Below are 25,866 nucleotides of genomic sequence, written 5' to 3' on the forward strand. Positions count from 1 at the left end.
AGAAGTCGTGGTGTTACCTTTTCAAGGAACCAGGCCTCTGCATCTTTCCGATTTTGGTCAGCCATGGCTTCGTATTGGGCTCTCATTTCATTGAGGATCTTGGTGAGGTCCACTCCAGGTGCGGCGTCCATTTCTACATTGACCTCACCTGGACCACCTGCCTGGAAACTTTGGAGTTCCTAAGGACAACAGTGGAGAGAGAAAGATGCGGGAGATCATGCGACTAGTGGGGTCCCCAGGTACTTTTGCCTTCTTGGGTCTCTTCGTCCACGATAATACTAATAAAATTATATTTTTAAGTGAGTTGGTATAAAGGCAAAATATTAGTGCAAGACATCAACACCGTTTCTTTAGCTTGAAAACCTGTCTCTTGATTTAGAAAAACGAAAACAAACACCCCCCCCCCCAAACCATGATATTTTCTCAGGTTTCTTGAATGATCAAGAACTCCATGTTCTGTGCCCTGTGGTTGCTGGCTCTGCTTCTAGAACATTCGCTCTCTGTAGTTTATAGAAACAAGAGAGACCTGTGTGCTGGTTGTTCTGGCAACTGGTGCAGAGTTAGGGCCACATGTGTCACCTGGGCTCATTTCACACCACAGTCACTGAGAACCCAGCGGAAGTGTCCTTAGAAGCCCATTGCCAGCGGTCTTTCTTCCTGTCCGTGCCCCAGCCTCTGATACACACATCAGATCTCCCTGTCGTATACTGGTCACACATCTCTAACATATGTGGCTGGTGTGTGTATCATCCACACGTTTACTTCTTCATTTCTGAAATGCCCCATATTTAAAGAAAACATTTGATGAAGGAAATTAAAATTCCTGCCATTACTTAATAAGGGAATTAATAAAACCAGAGCACTCCCTGCTATCCCGAGTCTAATACTCTAATCCATTAAACTTTAATAAAAAGTACTGTAACACACAAGAAGGTAGGGGTGAGGGGCACGCATACAGGGACACCAAAAATAAGTAATCACTGCAACACAGAGATAATATATTTTTTAACTTTGTTAATCCAAAATTGCAATTCTTGGGTCTGGGAGAAAAAAAAATAGAGCCATTTCTGACCTCCTCGTGGTTCTTCTTCATGTAAGCCAGCTCCTCAGTCAGGTTCTCAGTCTGTGCTTCCAGGTCGGCTCTGGCCAGGGTCAGCTCGTCCAGCACCCTGCGCAGCCCGTTGATGTCGGCCTCCACAGTCTGGCGCAGGGCCAGCTCGTTCTCATACCTGAAAAGCACGTGCCCACAGTTTAGGAAGTCAACATTAATGCAACCATTGAGAGGGGTCCTGACCGTCGTCTGGGCTGTGTGGCCCATGTCTGTAATCCTAGTCCTTGGGAAATAGAGCCATGAGTTCAAGGTCATCGTTAGTCACATAGTGAGTTCAAGGCCAGCCTGAGACTCCCACCTCGTCAGAGGAGAAGGAGGAGGAGTGAGAGGAGGGAGGAGAAGGAGGAAAGAAGAAAAGGGGGAAGAGGAGGAGGTGGGGAAGGGGGAGAAGCATACTAACACTATTCTATGCAATTTTTGATTTTGTGACTTTTCCTCTGCATGAGAGTATGACTTCTTACTGTTCGTTGGTAGAAAAGAGAAGAAAGATGAAGTAATGAAGTGGGAACTGCCTATCAACAGAGACCCTTGCATTCTCAGGGAGAAGGCTCCCTGTGGTTTGACTTTCTGATGATATCCTAAAACTAGACGGAGATAAACCGATGGTTACTCTGTTTGCCTGATTCCCTTTGTGGGCAGTTTTAAACCTTGTTACTTCATTAGCAGCTTTTACTCCACCTTCTCAGGCTCAGGACTATAGACATTACAACTTCCTGTGGGGACGTTTTGTAATATAAAAAGGAAATTATTAGTTCGTATTCCCTCTGCACAGGAGGGTGGGGTGTGGGAAAGGAACTGGGACACAAAAGTAAATGCATGGTTAAGCTTTTGGTCATATGCGTCATCGGGGACACAATTGTTCCATTTAACCCCTTGGCAAAAATATTGTTAATTCACTTTGATCCATTGAAAATTCAGGTCTAAACATAGGCACAATTGTCAGGTTGAAAGTTGTGACTCATTACGAAGAGATGATCTGTAGCTCCAGGTGGAAGCAACTTAGACCTTAAAGCTGGGCACTGTGAGCGCTTTGCCTCTCAGTGCTATTAAAAGTGCCCTGTGGATTAGGAGCGCACTGAAGACAGGCGGCATGTGGACTGCAGGACATTGGAACCGTTAGCCTTTGATGGAGGCAGGTGGTGGGGTGTGGGAGGAGGAACCAGCAGACTCACTTCATCCTGAAGTCCTCTGCAGCCAGCCGTGCGTTGTCAATCTGCAGGAGGAGCTGGGCATTGCTGACGCTGGCAGAAATGATCTGGGAGAGTAGAGGGAGACACACGAACACGGGGTCTTAGAGCACTGGTATAGTTCACAAGTGTTGCTTTGGACAGTCAGAGTAAATGGTGACTCGAAGTACATCTTTCCTCCATCCAAACTCGAACTTTATTTAAATCACTTTCTTTTCAGCGTTTCAAGTAGCATGTGTATACCTGGTCCATTCATCTTCACTTTTGATTGGTCTTCCCTCCTCACCCCTACCTTTCTGTGCATCCCTACCTCATCCTCGTTTAAACCGTCCCGTGTGTTACCCTTCTTCCTTCATCTTTCATATTACCTGGGTTTTTCAGTTTTTTTTCTTTTTTTCGGAGCTGGGGACCGAACCCAGGGCCTTGCGCTTGCTAGGCAAGTGCTCTACCACTGAGCTAAATCCCCAACCCTACCTGTGTTTTTCTACACCCACTTAACCACCTCCTCCCTGCCATTCGTCCTCTCTCGAGCTTTCTGGTCTCTACAGGCGCTCACTTAAACTCAAACACAGAAACTTAAACCTTCCAAACCAGAATCCACATCTGAAAGAGAGCAGACGGCGTTTGCCTATTTGGGCTTGGGTTACCTCGTTCGGTCTAATGGCCGCCAGTTCTGTTTTTTTCTAAGGCAAAGGCTATGGCTGTAGCTCAATGAGAGAACACTTGGTCACATGCCCCAAGCCCCGTGTTCACTCCCAGCACCCCCAGTAGAACAAAACAAATAGCAAAGCAAAAATCGCCAAAGGGTTTGGAACAACCTCATCCTAAATGCAAATGTATTGATTGCTTTTTATCGAAAATAATGTTGATAAGTTAAGAAATGCGCATTTCCACTACCTAAAGACTATACATGGACTGACCCTGGACTCTGACCTCATAGGTAGCATTGAATATCCTAGTAAGATCACCAGTGTAAGGGGAAGCCCTGGGTCCTGCTAAGACTGAACCCCCAATGAATGTGATTGTTGGGGGGAGGGCGGCAATGGGGGGAGGATGGGGAGGGGAACACTCATAAAGAAGGTGAGGGGGAGGGGTTAGGGGGATGTTGGCCCGGAAACCGAGTAAGGGAATAACACTCGAAATGCAAATAAGAAATACTCAAGTTAATAAAAAAAATTAAAAAAAAAAGAAATGCGCATTTCTTGCAGGCAATGGACGGACAGCCACTTTACAACGAACGGAGCTGCACTTCTGTGCTTCTTGAGGGAAGGAAATTCTCCAAGTACAATCTAGTTTAAAAATGTGTAAGCTAAGAGGCTTTATTTTTATAATTATTGTAATAATTTCAAAGGGTTTCTGAAACCCCTCCCCTTACCTTATTCTTCAGGTCCTCAATCAGCGGGTAGTATTTACTGTAATCACTCTGGGACCCGGAGTCTCCAGTTCTTCGAGTTTCATACCACTCTCGAATTTTGTTTTCCAGTTCCGCGTTAGCTTCCTCTAGAGCGCGAACCTTACCCAGGTAGGAAGCTAGTCTATCATTCAGATTTTGCATGGTTTCTTTTTCAGAACCAGAAAGAAGTCCTCCATCATTGCCAGAAAAGATACACAGAGAGCCACCGCCCGAGCTACCCCCTATCCCCATTCCTCCCACACCGGCTCCCAGAGGTCCCCCATAGGCAGTGCCGAGCCCTGGCGAGCAACCTGTAGAGCCACCGCTAAAGCCAGAACTAGACCCAAACATGGAAGCCGCAGAAAGGAGCCCTCCACAGCCAACTCCAAAGCCAGAGGCTGTTCCCCCATAGCCACAGGCAACACTAGAAGCAGATGCACCCCAAGGTCTGCCTGCCACCCCATTCTGTGAGGATGACCTCCTGGATAGCGCAGAGGTGCGGACTGAAAGCGACATGCTGTTGTTGGAGAGAGAGAGCTTGGCAAGGTGGTGACCCCAGAGAGACCGCAGTGCTGGTATGCCAGAAGGGGTCGCACCTTTTATAGACTGTGAGGTGGGCGTTGCGGTTAAAGAGTTCACTCTCCACATTCCAACTCCGATGCCCACCTCCACCCAGTCGGCCAGCTCAGCGGGGTTTGTGATTTATGCATCATGAAAATTCACTGATATAGCTATAATCGAATAACCATTTCCATTAGATATCTGACACACAAGAAAGAAGGCTGGGTGGAACAGATAGGCTGTCGTAAGGAATCTGTCACCTTCGATCGCCCTCAGCACTTCCTGTATCTTCCGGACTCCAGGAAAGTAACAGCTGGAGCGTTAAGGAATCTTCCGAAGCCCCATGCTTCCTGAAGCTCTTTCCCCTTCTTCCCTGTCTGTTTCTTTTGGAAACACGATATAAGCCAGCCAACCATGCTCGTAGTTCTCTCTGTAGAGACAGTTTCAGAGGCAGATGAAGAGCGCATTCCTGGGAGGTGAGAAACAAGGCTGTTTCCTCAGTGGACATTAGAATCTGAGCTTGCAAGGTTCTGCAAACATTCGCTGTTAGGAGCGGCATGGTTCTTGTTTTGCTGAAAGCAGAACAGAGAACCACGGGGCCAGCTGTTTGGAAGTCGAATGTTTATGGTTACAAAAGAATTGGCTTTCTTAGTAAACCATGACACTGGGCTCTAGGCTGAGTGCTCACTGCCATTTCCTCAATGGCGTTACCCATGAGAATTTTGTAGTGAACCCGTTGACTGAGTGGATTGTAGATCACCTAGGACTTTTCACCATTAACAAAACGCACAAAGAAAAAACATTGTCCAAAATATAATAATAATAAAAAAGATTTTTATGTCATGATTTTCTTAAAACTAACATTCCCGTTATAAGTCTTATTTGAATACACACACACACACACACACACACACACACACACACATATATATATATATATATATAGCCTTTGACACAGATACAGCTTATGTATGGGGCGTGAGAACAGTATTCTGATGGGAAGTATGTTACCTTGAAAGGTTAACTGGAAAGGAGAGAAAATGTTGATGCCCAGAGGAAACCCTACTGGTGCAATTTCAGGGCCCGGGGAGCTCTTCAGGAATTAGGTTACAGGCATTCGGCTGGGTGAGAAAGGGAAGGGACTTTCTTCAAATGAGGTCCAGGTGTCCATGTTCCTCATTGTGAACTAATTCTATCATTGAAAACAGCTCTCTATGCACATAGAGAATACAGGAACTGTTCTAATATAAAGAAGATATAGGTGTAGACGACTGTTGATTTATATTTTGAACATAATTGGTCTTATTATTTAATAAAGCTTGCATAACTAACAGACACCTGGACATCACCCATGCCCGGTTCATTTGTTCCATGTCTTACAAAATCAGCGTTCAAGATGTATGGGGTTGATTTTCCTCTTGATAAGGCAAACTGCTGACTCATGATTGTGTATTACAGACTTAGGAGAGCACTGGCATAGAGACAAGCAGCACCAAGTGTTAACAGATTTCAGCATAGCATATGGAGGGCGAGGTGTTACTAATGAGAGCGTTTGCACATTCCCAGAAGGCTCTGGGGCATAGGTTCTTTTAATAGCAGCTTCATATTTCCTGGGAGCTCTGGTCCCAGAGAATGCTTCTTTCTCTGGCTTTTATAACATCAGCGTTGGTCTCAAGGTCAGTATTTGCTTGACAGTGACAGAGGGAAGATCCTTCCTCATTCAGCCTGAGCAACACCCACCTAATCCAGATAGCGTTTGCCCTTATCTAGGCTCCCCAGAGCTGAGATCTTAAATCTGGAGTCGTACCAAGCTAGAATTAGAGCTGCCTATTCGGGACTCAGAAGCACACGCAGAAGATCACACCTGAGCTTCATAGCAGGCCTATATAAAAAATACCCAGGACTGGGGCTGGAGAGATGGCTCAGTGGTTAAGAGCACTGACTGCTCTTCCAGAGGTCCTGAGTTCAAATCCCAGCAACCACATGGTGGCTCCCAACCATCTGTAATGGGATCTGATGTGCTCTTCTGGTGTGTCTGAAGACAGCTATAGTGTGCTCATATACATAAAATAAGTAAATCTTTAAAAATAAAAGGAGAAATACCCAGGACAGAACAGACTGATGCCTTTTCAAATCAGTTTCCCAGGGTCAGATGGTGACAACCACTTGCAACTGCCCTAAACCTTGTTCAATAGGGAACACAGTCTCCCTGCAAGGGACACATTCTCCTCCCAATCTACACACAGTCACAAAGAACGGGCAGGGCTTCAAAGCAAGAGGTTTGCAGAAATTATGCATTTATACTGTAAACCTGGGAAGGATCAGCAATCTCAGGCAGACAAGGTTTGATGAGAGAGTCTGCAATTCACTTGATTCACTTCTTGGGAGCGTGCAAATTTGTTAATTCAAAGTTGTTAACAGAGATGGCAAGAAATGCAGTCCCGGATGGAGGCTTCGTAAAGGGTTCTTCCAATCTATGCCCCAAGCTTGCTGGCAGAGCTTGTCCTTGTTTGATCTGACGTCAGTTCCCATGTTCCTGCTGTTGTCCAGGCACTGGACCAAGTGGGCCACAGACCTTGTGTTTCAGAGAGTTCCTATAGAGGCCCTTCTATCCCATTTTCATGTCAGAGTCAGGACGTTGATTTATTTAAGGCAGAGAGAGAATTTGGATCCGCAGTATCGTTTACAGACAGCGGCACAACCCTGATGCTTCTCTCGGTAAACTAGAAAGGGCACAAGGTGACTGTGATCTCTCTGACTGTGAGATCGGCATTCTCACCCACACACAACCAGAAACTCTGACTCTGTCCTTCCTGGAACCTCTCAGGGCACAGCCCAAGACCACAGAATGATTTTCTGTGGTCTATGAAAAATGACACCGTGCGAGACTCTGCCAAGGCCTAGGCAAATGTGTCTTTAGTTTGGGCTTTGTCCTCTGCTCTCATCTCCAGACATATTACAAAGCTTGGGTGGGTGACATTGTGGTTGTTTCCTATGACTCACAAGTGACACTTTCACAAGGCAGAGTGGCTCCATTTTACCCCCATAGAAACAAAACAGAGGCCGTTGCTCGTTTCCAGTATCAAAAGGGATGCACCCCAAACGGAGCCTCCACTTAGCAGTTATAAGCATCTAATAATGTCAATAACATGTATTTTTAGACTCGGAGTCAACTTTGTGCTGAAATGCGTGCTTTACATCCTTATACGTATATATTCATGTACATTTTTATTGTACTTTTTGTTTTTTTGAGACAGGGTTTCACTGTGTAGCCTTGGCCATCCTGGAATTCACTCTGTAGATCGGGCTGGCCTCGAACTGTCAGAGATCTTACCTCCCGAAGGCTGGTACTAAAGACATATGCCGACACTGCCCGGCTGTATAGTTTAAGTAAATTTGCTTTATAGCCTGTGTTAGGTTTTCAGTTTTCATAATAGACATTTATGTTTCTACACATGTGTTCTCCTGAGTAGAGATCAGGTGTCTAACTGATGTTTTACCCTGAGTCCCAGGCTATCATTTGGCTAAAAACCATCATTTTATACCCAGAGTTGGTTTGCTTGAAAAAACTTATTTGTAAATTTGCTTAAATGCATCACGAAAATGCACTTCACTTAAAGATCATCGTGCCCTGACTCTCTGGAATGCTGGATTAAAACTTATTCTGAACTCGTGTGTAAGGGGATAACTTTGGAAGTTGGAAAGAGACATATTTCCTTTTCAATAACTATTTGGAAAGGCCGGATGCCATGTTCCCTGCCTCTCCCCACCCCACCCTGCTCACCATGGCCTGTTAGCTTAGTTGGTGGGAGGGAGGCTGGTGCTAGTCATTGCCTTCTGTCATTGAGTTTTTAGAGGTGAACGTAATTTTCTTTGACAGCCGTGTAAATGGTAAAAGGCGGAGATGTTTCAAGCGAGAACTTGTTGGCTAAGTGATTGCGTAAGGTGAGGCACAGAGACGAAAGACGAGTTGCTAACAAGAATTAAGGATCTGCTTGGTGTGCTGGCCAATGTTCGTATTAACAGCACTTGAGAGGCTGAGGGAGGAGAATCATTACGTTGGAAGTCAGCCTGGGATACATGGGAGATTGAAAGAAAGACGGTGTGGAAGGGACAGAGGAAGACAGACAGACAGACGACGGACACACACACATACACACAGAGGGAGAGAGAGAGAGGGAGAGGGAGAGGGAAAGGGGGGAGGGGAGGAGGGGAAGGGGAGGGGGAGGGGGAAGGGAGAAAGGGGGGGAGGAGGAGGGAGAATATTAAGTCTTCTTGATTTGGTATAAAGCACCTGCCTAGCATGCATAAGGCCATAAATTTGATCCTCAGCTTTGCAAAAATGAGTGTGATGAGTGTTTTAAATATTATACATCATATATATGATATATTTGTATATCTCTATATCTCTATCTATCTATCTATCTATCTATCTATCTATCTATCTATGGTATATGTTACATGGCTTCCACTTTTGCACAACTTATGGGATATTCAACATGGGAAAGTGATGTGCTGTTTATAACCTTTAGATTCTATTAAGCATTGCCTTCATGGTGTCTTGGTCACAGCTAGTTCCCTGAGCTCCGACCGAATGAGTTCACACCTGACTGAGTTCACACCTGAATCCACCTCCTGCAAGTCAGACTCAACACTTCTGTGACTCACTGGTTATTTTCATGGCAACCCCTCTTGCAGGGGATTACATTTTAAAACCCGGTGAGCGGGGGAAGATTCTGGGGTCTCTTGTGTTTCATATATGTGGCCCTGGGCTAGGGATGAGCATGACTCCCTAAAAGGTGTGAATGAGGCTGAGGGTTGGACCCTAGAGCTCAGTCGTTATAAAAAGCAAGGTGGGGGGGGGGATGGTTCTAGAGGTGTGGTGTGGTGGGGGAGAAATGAATGAGAGAGTCCCCTGACGATGTTAATTCTGAGGTCTGATACTGTGTCATCCCATGTTTCAGAACGACCAGATTTCACTGGGTTTGTGTGCCCATCAGGACCAGACTGCTCTGTTCTAAACCTGTTTACTCAGTACAAACAGGCGCAGAGGTGAGCACTGCTCTTTTGCATAGAAATTACAGACAGAACTGGAGGGGAGGCCAGCCATCCTTCCTACCTGTGCATGTGGTCTCCCTTTATTTTCTTTGAAAGACTATTTTGGGGAAAAAAAAATCAGAGATAGACCAGAAAACAAGAGGAAGGAAAAAAAAAACCCTCTCCATTTTCTGATCTGAAACTGAAGATTCTCAGTTCCACCTTTTAAAACGAACACACCGGCACCCTGGGATGGGCAATTCCAGAGTGTTGCTTTTTTTTTTTTAATTTTAATTTTAATTTTTTTTGGTTCGATTTGTAGTCTCTGGTGTTTGCCTGTCAAAGTTCCAGACCATTCTGGAACTGGTGATTGCCAACGGTGATTCAGGGAATCCACTTATCGCATGTCTCTATGCATAACACTTGCATGTAAGGGGGAGATGATCTCATAAAGTCCAGTCGTACGAAAGTGTTAGCTATTGCATCCCGACAGGTTCAGTGAGTCACGGGATTGTTCCCCTCTCATACCATCGCTGCGAGACTGAAGTGAGACCCTATGAATGCTTGCCGCTGGTTAGCGCACAGTGAGTGTTCAGTAAATGCTAGACAGTTTTCAATGAGCCATAGGGCCATCTTTCATACAATGGTCAAATCGACAGTCACAAGCCTGTAGCAATGTTAAGTCTTATCAACCTACTAAGAAGGAAGCAAATGATACAGGGCAAATTAAAACTTCCCATTAGCATGCAGAACAGTCTTTTTTTTTTTCTTCCGGAGCTGGGGACCGAACCCAGGGCCTTGCGCTTGCTAGGCAAGCGCTCTACCACTGAGCTAAATCCCCAACCCTATTTTTTTTTTCACTCAAATGCAAGAGATGTGAGAATACAGTTATGTGTGTCATCTACTCGTGGCTTCTTTATTTTGCACTTTCCATGTATACATATGCATGTGTGTGGGCACATGTGTGTGGGTGCATGTGAATGTGTGTGTATGGTTCATGTACACATGTGTGTGAGTGCATATCCATTCGTGTTGCAAGTGCACTTGTATTTGCATCCACGTGGGGACCAAGGTTGGTGTCCGAAATCCTCGTCTACTGGGGATGACTGCCATTGGGTATGGGCTCTGTCTTTGAGGGTGGTGGACATGTTCAAGGATTAGTGGTCATCGTTGTACAACCCCCGGGTGCACACGTTACATAGGTGGATTTCGCAGTTTGTAGCTGAGTCTCACGAAAGAAAAACCGTGAGAGACACTCCATACCCCACATTCACCGAATAAAGCTACGTTTAATGAGCTAAGCAGTTTACTACGACAAGAAGACACCAGTCTACCTCCAGTCTAGTTTTGCTCTTAACCGAGCCCCGTGTCAATCACCTTGCGCAGGGCTCCTTACTCTCTTCAGCATTCGTGATTGGAATTTGTCTTAAATGATTCAATGACTAAGTTGAGTTCTGAGAGGTGGCAGAGACGACTGGGTTGGAGGAGGGGAGGCAAAGGCAGCTTAAAGGCAACAGGAGGGCAATGAGAGTAACTGGGAAGTTGCCTCCTGGGAGAACCCTACAGGGGGCTTTTAGAATTCAGAAACAAGAAAAACAAAACCCCAGGCGTGAGAGGTTTGTTTGCTTGAACTCCTCCGCCCTAAGAGGACCACAGTGAAGGTGGCTTAAATGTTCCAGGATTCACTGGCTTTAATCTTACAAGCCCTTTACAGCTCCCCAGAGTGAAAACGTTTATATTTAATTACAGAGCCCGGTAAATAGACTTCTCCCCGCTTCGCAGTCACCGCACAGTATTGATGCGGTTTCCGGACGCCACAGCTGGAGCAGCCTCCCCATTGGCAGCTGTTTATATGTTTTCTTCTATCTCCTTGACTTCAGAGGACACGACCTTGCCGTCTACCACTTCCTCCACGACCGTCTTAATCTTCCTGGTTTTCTTGATATCTGTGTGAGTGTCAGACATTAGAAGTTGGTCCAGGCTCATGGCCACCCTGAAAAATCACTCGACTTTTTCCATATACAAATTTAAGTTGGATTTTATAAAAAAGCATAGAACGATGTATCTCATTCTCCCCAAATTCATAAGGCCCCCATCTTCTCACCTCAGATAAAAATAGGCAATCTCGAATAAAACGAAATCCACATTTTAGTTGCACACCCCCCCCCCAACCCCCTGCCTCCCCAGGACCCGGGGCTGTTCTAGCCATAGCATGGGTTAAGAAAGGCACTTCGTCATAGAGAGTGTGCCAAAGTCTCCACTTGAGTGCATTCTGTGCATGATGTCCAAGTCTTTTAGAATCTTGATGCCTTGAGGCTGGTGAGATAGCTCAGCCAATACAGCACTTGCTAAACAAGTATGGGGGTCTGTGCTCTGGTGCTGAAACCCATGGTTTTCCTTTGAAAACATGCTGGATGTGGTGGTAGGCAGGAAGTTGTTCTGACTTCCATGCAGTGTGGCATGGGCAATCTCTCTCTCTCTCTCTCTCTCTCTCTCTCTCTCTCTCTCTCTCTCTCTCCTCTTCTTCCCCTCCCCTCCTCTCTCTCTCCTCTTTCTCTTCTCCTTCTCTTCTCTCTCTTCTCTTCTTTCCCTCCTCTCTCTCTCCCCTCTTTCTCTTCTTCTCTTCTCTCTCTTCTCTTCTTTCCCTCCTCTCTCTCTCTCCTCTTTCTCTTCTCCGTCTCTTCTCTCTCTTCTCTCTTTCTTCTCCTCTTTCCCTCCCCTCCTCTCTCTCTTCTTTCTCTTCTCTCTCTTCTTTCTTTTCTCTTCTCTTTCCCTCCCCTCCCCCTCTCTCCTCTCTCCTTTCTCTTACACACACACACACACACACACACACACACACACACACACACACACGGAACAAACAAACACATAGAAACTTGCCCCTCACTTGTGCTTTGGAGGACCTCCACCTTTCACCTTCCCCCACTGACAGACAGCTGTCAGGGAGCTGCTGAGATTTCCGCACTATAGGACATGTGCCCAAGTGCAGAACACTTACCTTTTGCTTCCAAAGTGTTTAGCTGGTACTCTGTAGTTCTGTGTTGTGAAGTAAGCAGAAAGAAAGACAGCATTACTGCCGGGTCAAAGCTGTGGGGATTCCCTCCTTGCCCCTTTGTTTTCTAATGTCTGGGTTGACATGTGGTTAAATGTTCTTTTCCTATGTCTGTCCTTTGGACTGTGTTTATCTCACGCTGCAGTGATCTGCTTTTTAGCTTGGAAAACACCGACCTACTTATCATCTACTAGAAATTTGTACATTGAGGACTAAAATTAGGACAAACGTTCAAGTCTGTGGGGTTTTTTGATTGTTTGTTTTGCGGGGGAGGTTTATATGCGAAGGCAGACGTTGCTCCAATTCTGCTCATCTACAAACTGGCTCCCGTGGGCCTTCGCGGCCGGTGGTTTAATTCATGAGCAGTCAGTGAGAATTTTCAAAAGGGCATTATGCTTCCAGCTATACACTTAGCACAAGAATCAACACAAAGGTGATCGGCATCCTTTGGAGAACCGTCTTCTGACTCGGTCCTGTCACAGACCTCGTTCATAGGCTACTGCTGTGTGGGGTGTTCTCTACTGTTTGGTGTATTTCTGCCTCGTTGTCCCGTGTGTAACACTGCTATTGTGCTGGGGATTGGCTGGACAAGGACTGTGAAGGAGAATGGCAAACACACAGAGAGACACACATTCCGGGATGCTAAGAGCCTCACTTTATGTCCTCTCCTTCCAGAAGGCGGCGGTAGGTGGCGATCTCCTGCTCAAGCCGGGTCTTTATGTCAAGGAGGATATTGTACTCTTGGTTCTGGCGTTCAGTGTCGCTCCGGATCTGCATCAGTTGGGCCTCCAGGGAACTCAGCATTTCCTGGATGGCCGCCAACTGGCTGGCATAACGAGCCTTGGTCTCCTCCAGGGTGCGCTCCAGAGACTCTTTCTAAGCATGCAAGACAAAGAGGGGGGATTCTTACTTGTGGATAGCGCAACCGTTGTGTCTTTTGGGAAGAACTTTTGCAGCCTTTGAGCACCACCCGGTTTTCTAGCTCTTTCTGCCTAGTCAGCCAGTTACCCCTGCCACCTCTTGCCTTTTTGCTTTGTTTCGATTAACCTTTACGGTTCCCACAGCGTGATGCACACGGTGCCACAGCGTCGAGGTTTACTTCCTTGCTTGGAAAGAGGTCATGCCTGTCACCCCTTTAGTAGGCCTGGCCACACAATTCATGGTGTCAGTTGAGAACTGGATTTCTCAAGCTACGGGCCCAGGCTTGATCATGTGACTCTTTGGCGGTTGACATGCAGGCAAAACTGACAGAGCCTTTCCCTTTTCTCCTGAGATTCAACTCTAAGAGTTGCCCCATAGTTCAACTCTCTCTCTCCTCCTTCCACCACCCTGACATGACCCAGACTGGTCTGTCCCTTTAGCCTTGACTCCTAAAGTGGAATGCCATCATGTCGTCTTGGGAGGGTTGTCAACATAACTTACTTAGCCTGCAATGCCTCTACCCCTTTCCTGCAACTTAAAGCTCATCTTTGATTCAAGATCCAGGACAAATGTGATTTTCTCTGTGGAAGCTTCCAGATCTACTCTTTCCTCTGCCCTGCATTGCCTGTTACCCTTGCCTTGGTTTCTTCCTGTGGCATAGTTCTTATTAGCCATTGGACCTGTTTCCTTGTTGGCTCTGCAAGGGGAAAGGTTGTTTATTTCGGTTGTCTGTGCTTCCAGAGTTCTGAACATGATCCGAGGGGCTCACCATGCTTAGTTGGGACTGGAGCTCTATTTCCAGGGTCTGGTAGCTGCGTCTCAGTTCCGTGACTTGAACCTCGGTTCCTCTCAGCTCCTCAATGTTCACTGTGACTTGTTTCTCCAGAGTTTGAGTCTAAAATTCCAAGAATTAAGAAAAATGAGCAAGGAGATACAGAAGAGAGAGAGAGAGAAAAAAAAGGAAGGAAGGCAAGCGAAGGAGAGGAAAGAACAGAAAGGAAGAAAGACGGAAGGATGGAAAACGAGAGAAAACATGGTCTCTCTCCCGTGTAACAGTGTTACCCATCTGTCACCACTCCAGAATTACCTGTCTCTCAAACTGTTCTTTGGCCTCCTGCAGGTTCTTCTGGGCCAGGATTTCATATTTCTGTCTCATCTCATTCATGATCTCACCCAGGTTCAGGCCTGGAGCGGCATCCACCTCCACGTTGACATTGTTGCCCAGCTGCCGGCGAAGGACCTCGACTTCCTATGAGAGGGCGGTTCTGACTGAGGTTAGTTTGAAATACATTCTCAGATCAGGCTGGGTGGAGGAGACATAAATCATCTTGTGGCTTCTTTCATCGGGGATGAATAAAGATGAAAGGAAATAAGAAGGGGGCTTCCTGTGGTCCGAGCACGGCTTGGAGTTATTTAACCGAGGGCAACATCTTGGAACGAAGTTAGGCTTATTGTCATGATTGATATTGTCTTTACCACTGTCACCTGCACCATCATCTCCTCTACCGTTACTACCACCACTACCACCATCATCACAACCACCACCATCATCACCACCACCACCATCATCATCACCACCACCATCATCATCACAACCACCACCATGTTCACAACCACCACCATCATCACAACCACCACCATCATCACCACCACCACCATCATCATCACCACCACCATCATCATCACCACCACCACCATGTTCACAACCACCACCATCATCACAACCACCACCATCATCACAACCACCACCACCATCATCACAACCACCACCGTCACCACAACCACCACCATCATCACCACCACCACCACTACCACCACCACCACTACCACCACCACCACCACCACTATCACCTCTTCTTCCTCCTGTTTTTCTTCCTTTCATTTATATGATTGGAGCTGTCTCGTCCTATACCATCCCTGCATATTTCTTACCTCTTGATGCTCTTTTTTGAGGAGGGCCAGGTCCTTGTTCAGTTCTTCAATCTGAATTTCCAAGTCTGTCTTTTGAAGGGTCAGGTCATCATAGACCTTGCTCAGGCCTTGGAGATCGGCTTCCACAGTTATCCGCATGCCCCTTTCAGTCTCAAACCTGCGGATGAGTCAAGATGCAGACATACTCAAGTCTTCTAAAGTTAGTGTAGAAGAGGTAACGTAACATAATGAGATAGATAATTCATGTATTTTATAACAATCTCCTTCACATATTAATGAAAAATGAATGCGGGCCAGATCATTTGCTCTGTAATATAACTCTCGTGCGGCTGGAGAGATGGCTTAGTCCTTAAGAGCATTGGCTGCTCTTGCAGAGGACTCTGGTTCAGTTCTCAGCATCCTCTGGTGGCTCCCATCCATCTCTGTAAGTCTAGTTCCAGGGGATCTGATGTCTTTTTCTGGTCTTCTGGTCTTCGTGGGTAGCAGACACACACATGGTGTACAGACATAGGTGCAGGCAAAGTGTTCATACACATATCACACACACACACACACACACACACACACACACACACACACACACACACACGAGTCACAAAATTCCGTTCCTTTTTAGTCTGAAGTAACTTTGAAGAGTTTCTAAATTCAGAGGCTAGGGGTGAAGGGGAACTTATCTATCATTTTATAAACAGATGTTCCCAGTGTGGGTCACCTCAGTCATTCCTTTCCCTCTACAGCCTCTGACAAAGGCACAAATTAAAACACACCAAGCCAAACCAAATGATAGCACTAGAACACCCAGCTGCTGACGGGGCAAAGCCGGGGTTCAGGGATCTAATTGCCTCACCTTCACGTATGACTTTCTGATTTCCTTCTTTTTAAGTCTCCTTGAGCATCTAAACTGTGGGGCGCTTAGTGTGGACACACCCTGCAGGTTGGGATCAGGAAGCCCTACTGTTCATCAGCTCTGGGGAATGTGGTCGTGTGAGTGTGTCCAAGCAGGTGAAGACATCTGAAGTGCATTAATCATAGGTTGGTTCCGGTTCTTTGGTTGGCTGGGTGAGACCAGAGAACTCCAACACACTGGAAGCTACGGGATTCGTCTGTGGAATCTGGCTGTGATACGGGAGCCACATGAGTCTGTGGAGCGATTCTGTGGATGCTCACCCAGTGGAGACATGTGGCTCTCACATCACAGAAGGCCACCGGTGAAGAGATGGAGTCCTGGGTTGCTTTGTGATAGAATTAGCTTTAGTTGGTGAAAGAGCAGAAGTGAGGTCACTAAGAATATTCTAGTGACCAGAGCTGACCAACCAGAACTGTGGCAGTTACTGGGAGGTGTTCAGAAAGAATGGTGGATAAACAAACCTTAGCATCCTGGGAGAGCAAGTGCTGGGCAGGGCCACATAGTTTCTAACAGCCCTATGCTCCACTATTCTGAAATAATGAAGTAGAAGCTTCTTAACTCACAATAACATGCCCATCTAAGCATGATAAAGCACTATTAAAAGTCGATTCTTTTTCAGGGCCAGTGAGATGGCTCAGCAGGCAAAGGTACCCCCTGCCAAATCTGACATCTGGAGTTCTGTCCCTGGAAACCGCTGATGGATGGAAAGCACTGACGGCTGCCAACTGTCCCCTGACCTCCACATGCACCTGGCAACACCCTGTGTCTGTCTGCCTCTCTTTTTCTCCTTTCCATCCTCTCCTTCTCCCTTTCCTTCCCCCTGCCATATACACATATACACATACATGCTAAATAAATGGGGAAAAAAACCACTAAAAGCATTTCTTTTTTCAGAAGAATTTATCATGGTATTGGGTATTATGGAAGACATCTGTAATTCCATGTCTTTAGAGGCTGAGTCAGGAGGATGCTGACTTTGGGGCCAGCTTGTATTACAAAGCAAGGACCTATCTCAAAAACAGAAACCCAAATGACACCCCACTGTGATGGTTTGTATATGCTTGGGCCAGGGAGTGTCACTATTAGGAGGAGTGGCCTTGTTGGAGTAGGTGTGTTACCGTGGGTGGGAGTTTTAATACCCTAGTCCTAGCTACCTAGAAGTCAGGATTCTGCTAGCAGCCTTCAGATGAGGATGTAGAACTCTCAGCTCCTCCTGCACCATGCCTGCCTGGATGCTGTCATGTTCCCACCTTGATGATAATAGATTGAACCTCTGAACCTGTAAGTCAGCCCCAATTAAATGTTGTCCTTATAAGAGTTGCCTTGGTCATGGCATCTGTTCACAGCACACACACACACACGCGCGCGCGCGCGCACACACACACACACACACACACACACACACACACACACACACACCATTTAGAGAACCTACTTCAATCTGAAGTCCTCTGCGGCCAGCTTAGCATTGTCAATTTGCAAGACGCATCGGGCGTTTTCTATTTGAGCATCCTTAATCTGGGAAATGTGAGAGGAAAAAAGAATGACATTTTCCCTTTGGGAAGGAGTGTAAGGTAATTTCATTGGTCCTCAGAGACAACTGTGATTCCATCATAAGTGATGTTCGTTTCAAGAATGACCGTGGGAGAACAAGAGGAACAGTGACAGAGGAATTAGTGTAGTGGCTTGGCCTAGTTTTTTTCTGATCATACGAAATGAAAGCTGAAGTCACCCACATCGCTGGACCTTTTTGAGCGCCTTGTTTGTGACACTGCTCACACTGGAGCCTTGCTGTTAACCCTTCTTACCTGGTGAGCTCGAGCTCCTTCCCCTCAGCTCAGACAACACTGTTTCGAAGTCCCCCACCCCATGACATCTTCCAGTTCTGGCAGCGAATGCACCCCTGCTGCTGTTGCCCCCACAGCATCCCTGCATCTACCCTTTCAGTGATGGTTTCTTTGGTCCGGGCCTGTTTCACGTCAGACACTTCATGTGCTGTCATTGTTCGCCATGTGTGTTGCTCAGGACCCAGCCGGTGTCTATGCAGTAGTGGCTGAATGGGAACTTGCTGTCTGTGCGAGTTAGGCACAGGACAGAAGGATGGGTGCACCCTGGATCCATGTGCATCTTTCTCTGTGTGTGCGTATGCGGAGGTCAAGGGACAGCCTTGCATGCTATTCCTTAAGTGCTACCATTTTGGGGGGTGAGGCCGGGTCTCTCAGTGTCTTGGAGCTCACCAATTAGGCCAGGCTGGATGACCAGCAAGTCCCAGGGGTCTGCTTGTCTCCACTCCCCCATCGCAGGGAGTACAAGCACACATTCTCCAGTTTTGTTTTTTAATCTGGGGACTGAACTCAGGTTCTCGTGTTTCAAGGCAAACACCGTGTTCTTTAAGATGGATGAGAATTAGAAGTCTACTTCTAGAAGATAGTAGAGTGGCATATCCCTCTCAGTGGCTATTCCTGGCGAGAGGCCACTCGATAGGCCTCAAACTACTGGACACTGAGGGCTGTGCCTCAGTATCACAGAAAATCCCCATGTCAATTCAGAAGCATCGACCTTGTGAGAAGTGCTTAATTTGAATTTTGTGTTGTATCAAAAAGCCCGAAGTACGGTCCTGGTGATGAAGTAATGTGAGCACCATAGCTTGGTGGTCTGTAAAGTCTGAAGTTAAGCTGCACTGATGTCTGTCATATAACCCAGGAAGAGGCCCCTGGCTCAGTCAAAGGTCTTTGCTCTAAAGGGGTAATAACTTTAAGATATAAACAAAACCAAAGGGGAGGCCTTTCTTGATTAGATAAGAACCCCGGAGCTAAGCCAATGGTACGTGCTAATGCTGACCTCCTTAGTCAGGAGCAAAGTCTCCAACTCTTATGCCATTGCCTTTATAAAAAGGAGAACCCCACCTACCGTGGATGATACAGGAGCAGATGGTGATATGACTGTAATAAAGTTGAATTGGGGGCAATAGAACATTTCATTATCGCACAGATGCATTATAAAATGCTTATTGATAGTGAGGAGATAATTAAACAAGGCATTAAAAAATCCAGGTATCAGAATTGTTGCATGATAGCACACTTCTTTAATCCCAGTGCTGAGGCAGTGGAGGCAGGAGGATGGTGAGGTCCAGACTAAACTGGGATACACAGATCTTGTATCAAAGACCAATCCTTCCTTCCTTCCTTCCTTTCTTCCTCCCCCTTCCTTCCATCTATCCATCCATCCAATCATCTATCATCCAACCATTTATCAATCAGTATAGATATCATTAATATCTGTATTGTGTCCACCCTGGAGCCTTTTGTTATTTATTCCCATAGTAGGTTAATACTTTTATTATAACATTCATATAACGAAAGATGAAAAATCTCTTCAAGTTGACTTGAGTCTTCCGAGTTAGTGAAGACAAGTAGCAAACTCACAGAAACCCTGGCAGGTCTCTGAAAAAAATAAGATCATTCACAACGAAGACCTTATATTGTAAATCATAGACAAAGATATAGGCTGCGATCTTGGATGATAAAATGGTCATATTTTATATGCAATTAGGTTGAAGTTTTAGAAAAAGCATGGGTTAAACCCATCCTGTTGACAGATACCACGAGATAAGATGCATTTTTTCAGTTATAAATTCCGACCTAATCTGCTTCATGTGTTTGAATTCACCTAGCGTACATCTCTCTTAATCTATTAGGCAACTGAACAGTGAGGTAGAAATCACGGACTTCATGGCTCACCTGATCTTGCAGCTCTTTGATCTGTGCGTAGTAGGAACTGTAGTCCCGGATGGTGCTCGGTGCATTGGTTTCGTACCACTGCTTGATCTGGGCTTCAAGTTTGGAATTGGATTGCTCCAGGGAGCGCACTTTTTCTAGGTAGCTTGCCAATCTGTCATTGAGGTTCTGCATTGCCAATTTCTCATTGCCCCCAAACAGGTCCCCTCCGTTGGAGAGATGGTTCCCGTAGCTCATTGTGGTTTTGGAGACAGAGATGCGGGTGCCGTGGCCTCCAGCCCCACCGTAGACGCTGGGTGCAACCCCCAGACGCTGCATGGTCCCCTTTCTATACAGGGAGCCACTCGTGCTGAGTGCTGGGCCTTGTGAGGAGGAACTCAGACTTCTGTGGAAACTTCGACGACTGAAGTCCATCTTGATCCCGGGAGGCAACACCTGTAGCCTGGAGTTGGAGCACACAGCCTGTCTCACGGTGCTGTGGCGCTAACCTTTTATAGAGTTCAAGAGACTCCTCCCCTGCTGCAGTGTCACCTCAGAAATGACACAGTCCACCTTCCTACCTCCCCTCCCCCTCTTTTGTACGGAAATATGGTTTTATTCCATTCTAGAAATTACCACTAGAGGCACTTCTTAAAGGCTTTCTGGGGGTGGTGGTGGTGGTGGTGGTTTCTTTTTAATAAACAGAGGTAACAAAAAGGACGAGGAAGGGGTGTTCTTTCAGGTCTTGCACCTGCCCTGGCGGGTTTTTCCCTCTCTCCCCGTATACAAATAAAGAATATTTACAATCTATATGAATAATTTAGGCGCTGAACAAGGCAGCTGTGGGAGCATAAAGTAAGTCACACTGGTGAGAAAAGACAATGGCTTGTTCCAATGATGATGAATTTGAAAAGAAAACGCTTTGTTTCAGGCTCTTTAAAAAATTTTTTTTTATTTTTACTTTTAAGTTTATCCTTGTTTAGAACTTACGTTTACAGTCTATTGAAATATCTTGAGTGGAGCTGGGTAGGCTGGTGAGCACCTGTGATTCCAGCCGCTGGGAAGCAGAGGCAGGGGGATCAGGACAAGTTTGAGGCCAGCCTGGCTGAAGTAAGGAGTGAAGTCTAGCCCAGTGCTGTGTAACAAGACCCTGTCTTGAGGTGCACAAACCCACTCACCAAGAATTTGAGAACTGAGTATAGTCAGTAGGTGAATATGTAAATGAGTATCGGTAGGCGGTGGATCAGTTGATTTCGGAGTGTTTTTTTTTTAAAGATATTTTAAATAGTGTTTTTGGGTAATTTCATCCGTGAATATGCAATGTAATATCCTCCCAGACTCGCCTCTCCAACTGCACCCAGATCCCACACAACTTCATGCCTTTTTCATTTTTCTTTAAAAAAAAACCTGAATCTAATTAGTGTTGCCTGTATGACTGTGGGTGTGGGGCCAACTATGGGGGTGTGGACAACCTGTCCGTGGTCATAGAACCTCGTCCTGGCTCCCAGCAGCCTGCAACTGCCAGGAACTCCTAGGTTAGCCTTATTTAAAAAAAGCAAACTTATTATAGAAATCTTGCAAATATTTTTAAGTATTAGCATCTAAATGGTTGAAAAATGCTTTTAAAAACTGAAATTGTTGAGAAACTCCCGTTTTTAATACCTGGCCTGTTGTGTGTGGGAGCCTGCTTCTCCTGTCTGAGGCCAGCTAGATACCACCAGGAGACTCTGCTTCTGCCTTCCTGAGGATGCCTGCAGGAGCTGCCTCTTAGGACACCGATCTGTCCCAGATGCAGAAGCTTGTGTCACCTTGCAGATCAGTGCAGTGGTTCCCTGAGAGTGTTTTCCCCCCTCCCTTCCCCCTGCTGCCTCCTCCTTCCCCCACCCCTTCCCCCCAACCCTGGGAAAGAGAAAGAAGGTTGCAGGGTTATGGGACTCACACATAACTTCCCAGAAGTCGCTGATTAAGAGGGCAATTATTCTGAGCCCCAGCCATTCAGCCTATTGATTGGTTTGAGTAGGAACATTCCTTCTGGAGGGTGAATCCGTGTCCAAGCGGACTTTGCTGCTTCCTCCACACACCCTTGTGGGCTGCGCCTCACCAGCTGATGAGATGAGGGGGCTGATGGTGAGCACTCCCTAGGTTGGAGCAAGAGCTTCCACACAGACTCCCTTTCGTTTTCTGACTGAAAATGTCTCCTCTGCTGAAGAACTTGCGCCATTTCTTTAAATCAAATTAATCAGAAGGGATTGGAAAGGCCACAGAAAACACACAACCAACTCCCATTTTAATTCTTACTTGATTGGAGACTTGAATATGATTAAAACAAGTGGACACACACACACACACATACACACACATACAGTCACATTCACACACACACATACACATACATACACACACATACAGTCACATTCACACACACATACACACACATACACACATACACACACATACAGTCACATTCACACACACATACACACACATACACATACACACATACAGTCACATTCACACACACATACACACACATACAGTCACATTCACACACACATACACACACATACACACACATGCACACACACATACACATACACATACACACACATGCACACACACACACACACAGAGAAAAGAATGTATAGTCTCTCCTAAATGTTTCTTTTCCAAATAACTCTCTTCTAAAAGAAAGTAAGGTCTTATTGTTTCTGTCTTATAAATAACATACCTTTAAGTAATAAATATTTTATCTCAGCCATAAGTTTGATAAAGGAAAAGCTATACAGAATGAAAACCTGGCAGGCTAGCCCCGCCTTAGGCTGTGTGCGGTCTCTGTGGACGGCTCACAGTCTTCATACTTTCCCCAGCTCATCTTTGCCCACTGAGCACCATCAATGGCTGAACAGGCAGCAAGCAGCTCACGTTTGTTAGATCATAAGTCAGCTTGCTAAGAGCTGTCACAGCTGAAATTTGTAGTTAGCAAGCTTTTAGAGACACATAGACCGTGTGTGTGTGTGTGTGTGTGTGTGTGTGTGTGTGTGTGTGTGTGTGTGAATGAATGTGGTTTTTGGTGTTGAGTAATTGGGTAGGTGAGAAAATTGTTTGATTAAAAGCCTTTGGAAAACTATACCAGTAAAACTGTACAAAATTTGAGGTGAGTCTTCCCTGAGGTTCACACACTAGCATATGCACTGAAGATGTTTAAAGGCACCACTTGAATCCACAGTTAGTGCTAAGAGTGGTCTGAGGTGTCCTCCCAGGGTCCCCACGTTGAAGGTTTTGTCCCTGGTCTGAGGTACTAGTGGGAGAAGGTAGAACCTTTAGGAGGTGGGATGTTGTGGAAGGAGTCACCTGGGATGCGCTTCTGAAGGGGATGTTTGGAAGCTGCTCTTTCTCTTCCTGTCTGTAGAAGCTCTGAAATCACGAGCTAGGACAAACCTTTTCTCTAAATCATTTACCTCAGGCGTTTGTCACAGTATCCGAAGGCTGACGGGCACAGCCTTGTAATAGGAAGGGATCTAAATACAGCTGTATTTATAATTTGTATTCTCTTCTTTAGATCAATTCTTCCTTGCGATCAGACTCAGTTATATTTGAGTCAGACTTTAAACTCCATTTCTAATTGTCTGAAGATATAACTTCACCTTATTGCATACTATTTATAGATTTTCGATGTTTCAAATTTGAACTAACATCTGATACTGCAAGGCGATAGGGTCGGGGCTCTGCTGTCCCACCACTGATCTGCTTAAGTAGAAGCACTCCGATTGGAGCCTTTATCTCTCTCTACACAGGAGCACTTAGTATAGGACACTGGGTTCTCCATGTGTCATTGAGATTTACCCTTTGGCAAGTTATTCTAGTTTATAAAGTGACTACGGGAAGTCAAGCCACTGTTTCCATAGGAATTCTTTTTAAGAAAATTATGTCAGAGACTGAATAAAGAGCCTATTGGCCTTTATGCGTACACACAGGTACGACTTTAGAGTCTTTGCTATTCCAGGCTGTTTGGATACTCACTAGATTCCAACTTCCTGTATGTGATCGAGATGCATTCTGACCTCCGCGACTACTCAGCTGAGCGTTAACGATTAATGTTAAGTTTGGACAGGAGTTTGAAGTGCTGTTATAGCTCTCAGAGGACTTTCTACTTTCGCTTTTCCACAGCACAGACAAGCTATCACAGCTCAGATATACAGACATAGAACGCACATAGGGAGGGTTTCTGGGGATCAGGAGGCAGGTGAAGAGAGAAGAGATGAAGAAACTTGATGTATGTTCTTTGTTGAAGCAGGACGCTGAGGGGGTTGTTCAATGGCATGAAAGTCAACTTCTACTATTGTCTTTACCTGAATTAGTCCAGCGCCTCCAGCTGATGGTTCACCCTTATTTGGTGTTTCTGCTCATTTATGACTTGGGGATGGGCTTGGCGGATCTGTTATCTCAGTGGCTATTGGATTATCAGAGTGAGACTATGATACACAGCCATGAGTCACCTAGCGACAGGGATATGCTATGAGAGGTATGTCGTTAGGTGGTGTCCTTGTTGTTTGGATATTGTGGAGTATAATTATGTAAAGCCAAGGCTTTATGGTACACAGCCTAAATGGTACACACACACACACACACACACACACACACACACACACACACTGGCACACACACTGGGACACACACACAGGCACACACAACACACTGGCACACACACACTGGCACACACACATACACACACACACTGGCACACACACACTGGCACACACGTACACACACACTGGCACACACATATAGTGGCACACACACTGGCACACACAGCACACTGGCACACACACTGGCACACACACATACACACACACTGGCACACACAGCACACTGGCACACACACTGGCACACATATACACACACTGGCACACACACACTGGCGCACACACACTGACACACACATACACTGGCACACACACATACACACAAACTGGCACACACACACTGGCACACTGACACACACACTGGCACACACACACATACACAAACATACACACACACACACACACACTGTTTATACCATTATCTTACTTTACTTTCTATTGCTGTGATAAATACCATGACCACAAGTGACTTGAGGGAGCTCAGGATTTGACACGTATGTCCTGAGCATGGTTGGTGAGGGAAGTCAGGGCAAGGACTGAAGCAGGAGCAGAGGCAGGACCCAGGAAGGCATGCTGCTTACTGGTTTGCTCCTCATGGTTTGCTTTTCCTGCTTATCTTTATTCAACTCAGAACCATCTGTCTAAGGGCAGCACCATCCTGTGGGCTGGGCCCTCCCATAGCAACCATTATTCAAGAGAAAGTTCCATAGACTTCCCCGCAGGAAATCTTATGGAGGCATTTTCTCAGTTGTGGGTCTCTTTCTTCCCAGATGACTCAAGCTTGTGTCAAGTCAACAAAAACTAACCAACTCAGTGATGTACATATGCGTCTCTCTTTGCTCCCATTGCTCTTACAGCCATGACAAACAGAACAACACAAGATTAAACCAAGTGTAAGAGAAGACGTAATACAGAGGAGACACAGTAGGGGCTAGAGAGATGGCTCAGTCTGGTAAAGTGCCTTAGCAAGGATGAGGGCCTTAGCTTAGATTCCTAGCCCTCATGCTCAAAAGCTGGTACCACATCTATAGTCCCAACAGCGGGTACTGGAGACAGGCAGATCTTTAGAGCTCATTGGCCAGCGAGCCTAGCTGAGCCGATGAAATTCAGGTTCAACAAGAGTCTCTGTTTCAAAAATATCAGGTGGAGACCAGTTGAGGAAGACACTTGACATCAACCTCTGGCCTCCATGCACACATGCATGCAGGAAGCTGAGATTCCTTCCCAGGGTACACATAAGCAATGCCTATCTATTCTAAGGTACAAACAACAAACTCAGACACAATTTCTCCAAAGCTCATTTTGGGGAACCAATGAGTTTACTGAGCTTCCTTATAGAGCGTAGGGAAAGGATTATCAACAAGGGTGTGGCTACTCCTCTCCCTAACAGGCCACACCTGAAAAAG

General features: G+C 46.0%; 2 protein-coding genes across 3 annotated transcripts in view; both read right to left on the reverse strand.

Moving 5' to 3' along the window:
• Krt12 (keratin 12) overlaps positions 1 to 4,265 on the reverse strand; it is a 7,301-nt gene extending 3,036 nt beyond the window's left edge. Inside the window, exons 1-4 of one of the 2 annotated variants that reach the window (NM_001395659.1) lie at positions 3,674 to 4,265; positions 2,284 to 2,366; positions 1,073 to 1,229; positions 18 to 179 (exon numbers count right to left, since the gene is read on the reverse strand). In NM_001395659.1, the coding sequence (NP_001382588.1) occupies positions 18 to 179; positions 1,073 to 1,229; positions 2,284 to 2,366; positions 3,674 to 4,207 (936 nt within the window). In that variant the 5' untranslated portion in view covers positions 4,208 to 4,265. Of the gene's footprint in view, positions 1 to 17; positions 180 to 1,072; positions 1,230 to 1,511; positions 1,765 to 2,283; positions 2,367 to 3,673 lie in introns of those variants that run through there. The other variant, XM_063269430.1, reaches the window with a different exon arrangement.
• A 6,686-nt stretch (positions 4,266 to 10,951) lies between these two features.
• Positions 10,952 to 20,285, reverse strand: Krt20 (keratin 20). The gene is made up of 8 exons (NM_173128.2): positions 19,842 to 20,285; positions 17,537 to 17,619; positions 15,195 to 15,351; positions 14,350 to 14,511; positions 14,032 to 14,157; positions 12,997 to 13,217; positions 12,288 to 12,325; positions 10,952 to 11,235 (listed from the first exon to the last, which is right to left on the reverse strand). Exons 1-8 carry the CDS (start codon positions 20,250 to 20,252, stop codon positions 11,138 to 11,140), a joined length of 1,296 nt encoding a protein of 431 aa, NP_775151.2. The 5' UTR covers positions 20,253 to 20,285; the 3' UTR covers positions 10,952 to 11,137.
• Positions 20,286 to 25,866: the final 5,581 nt, after the last annotated feature.

This window comes from Rattus norvegicus, chromosome 10 (assembly GCF_036323735.1).
Source record: "Rattus norvegicus strain BN/NHsdMcwi chromosome 10, GRCr8, whole genome shotgun sequence".
Taxonomy (NCBI): Eukaryota; Metazoa; Chordata; class Mammalia; order Rodentia; family Muridae; genus Rattus; species Rattus norvegicus.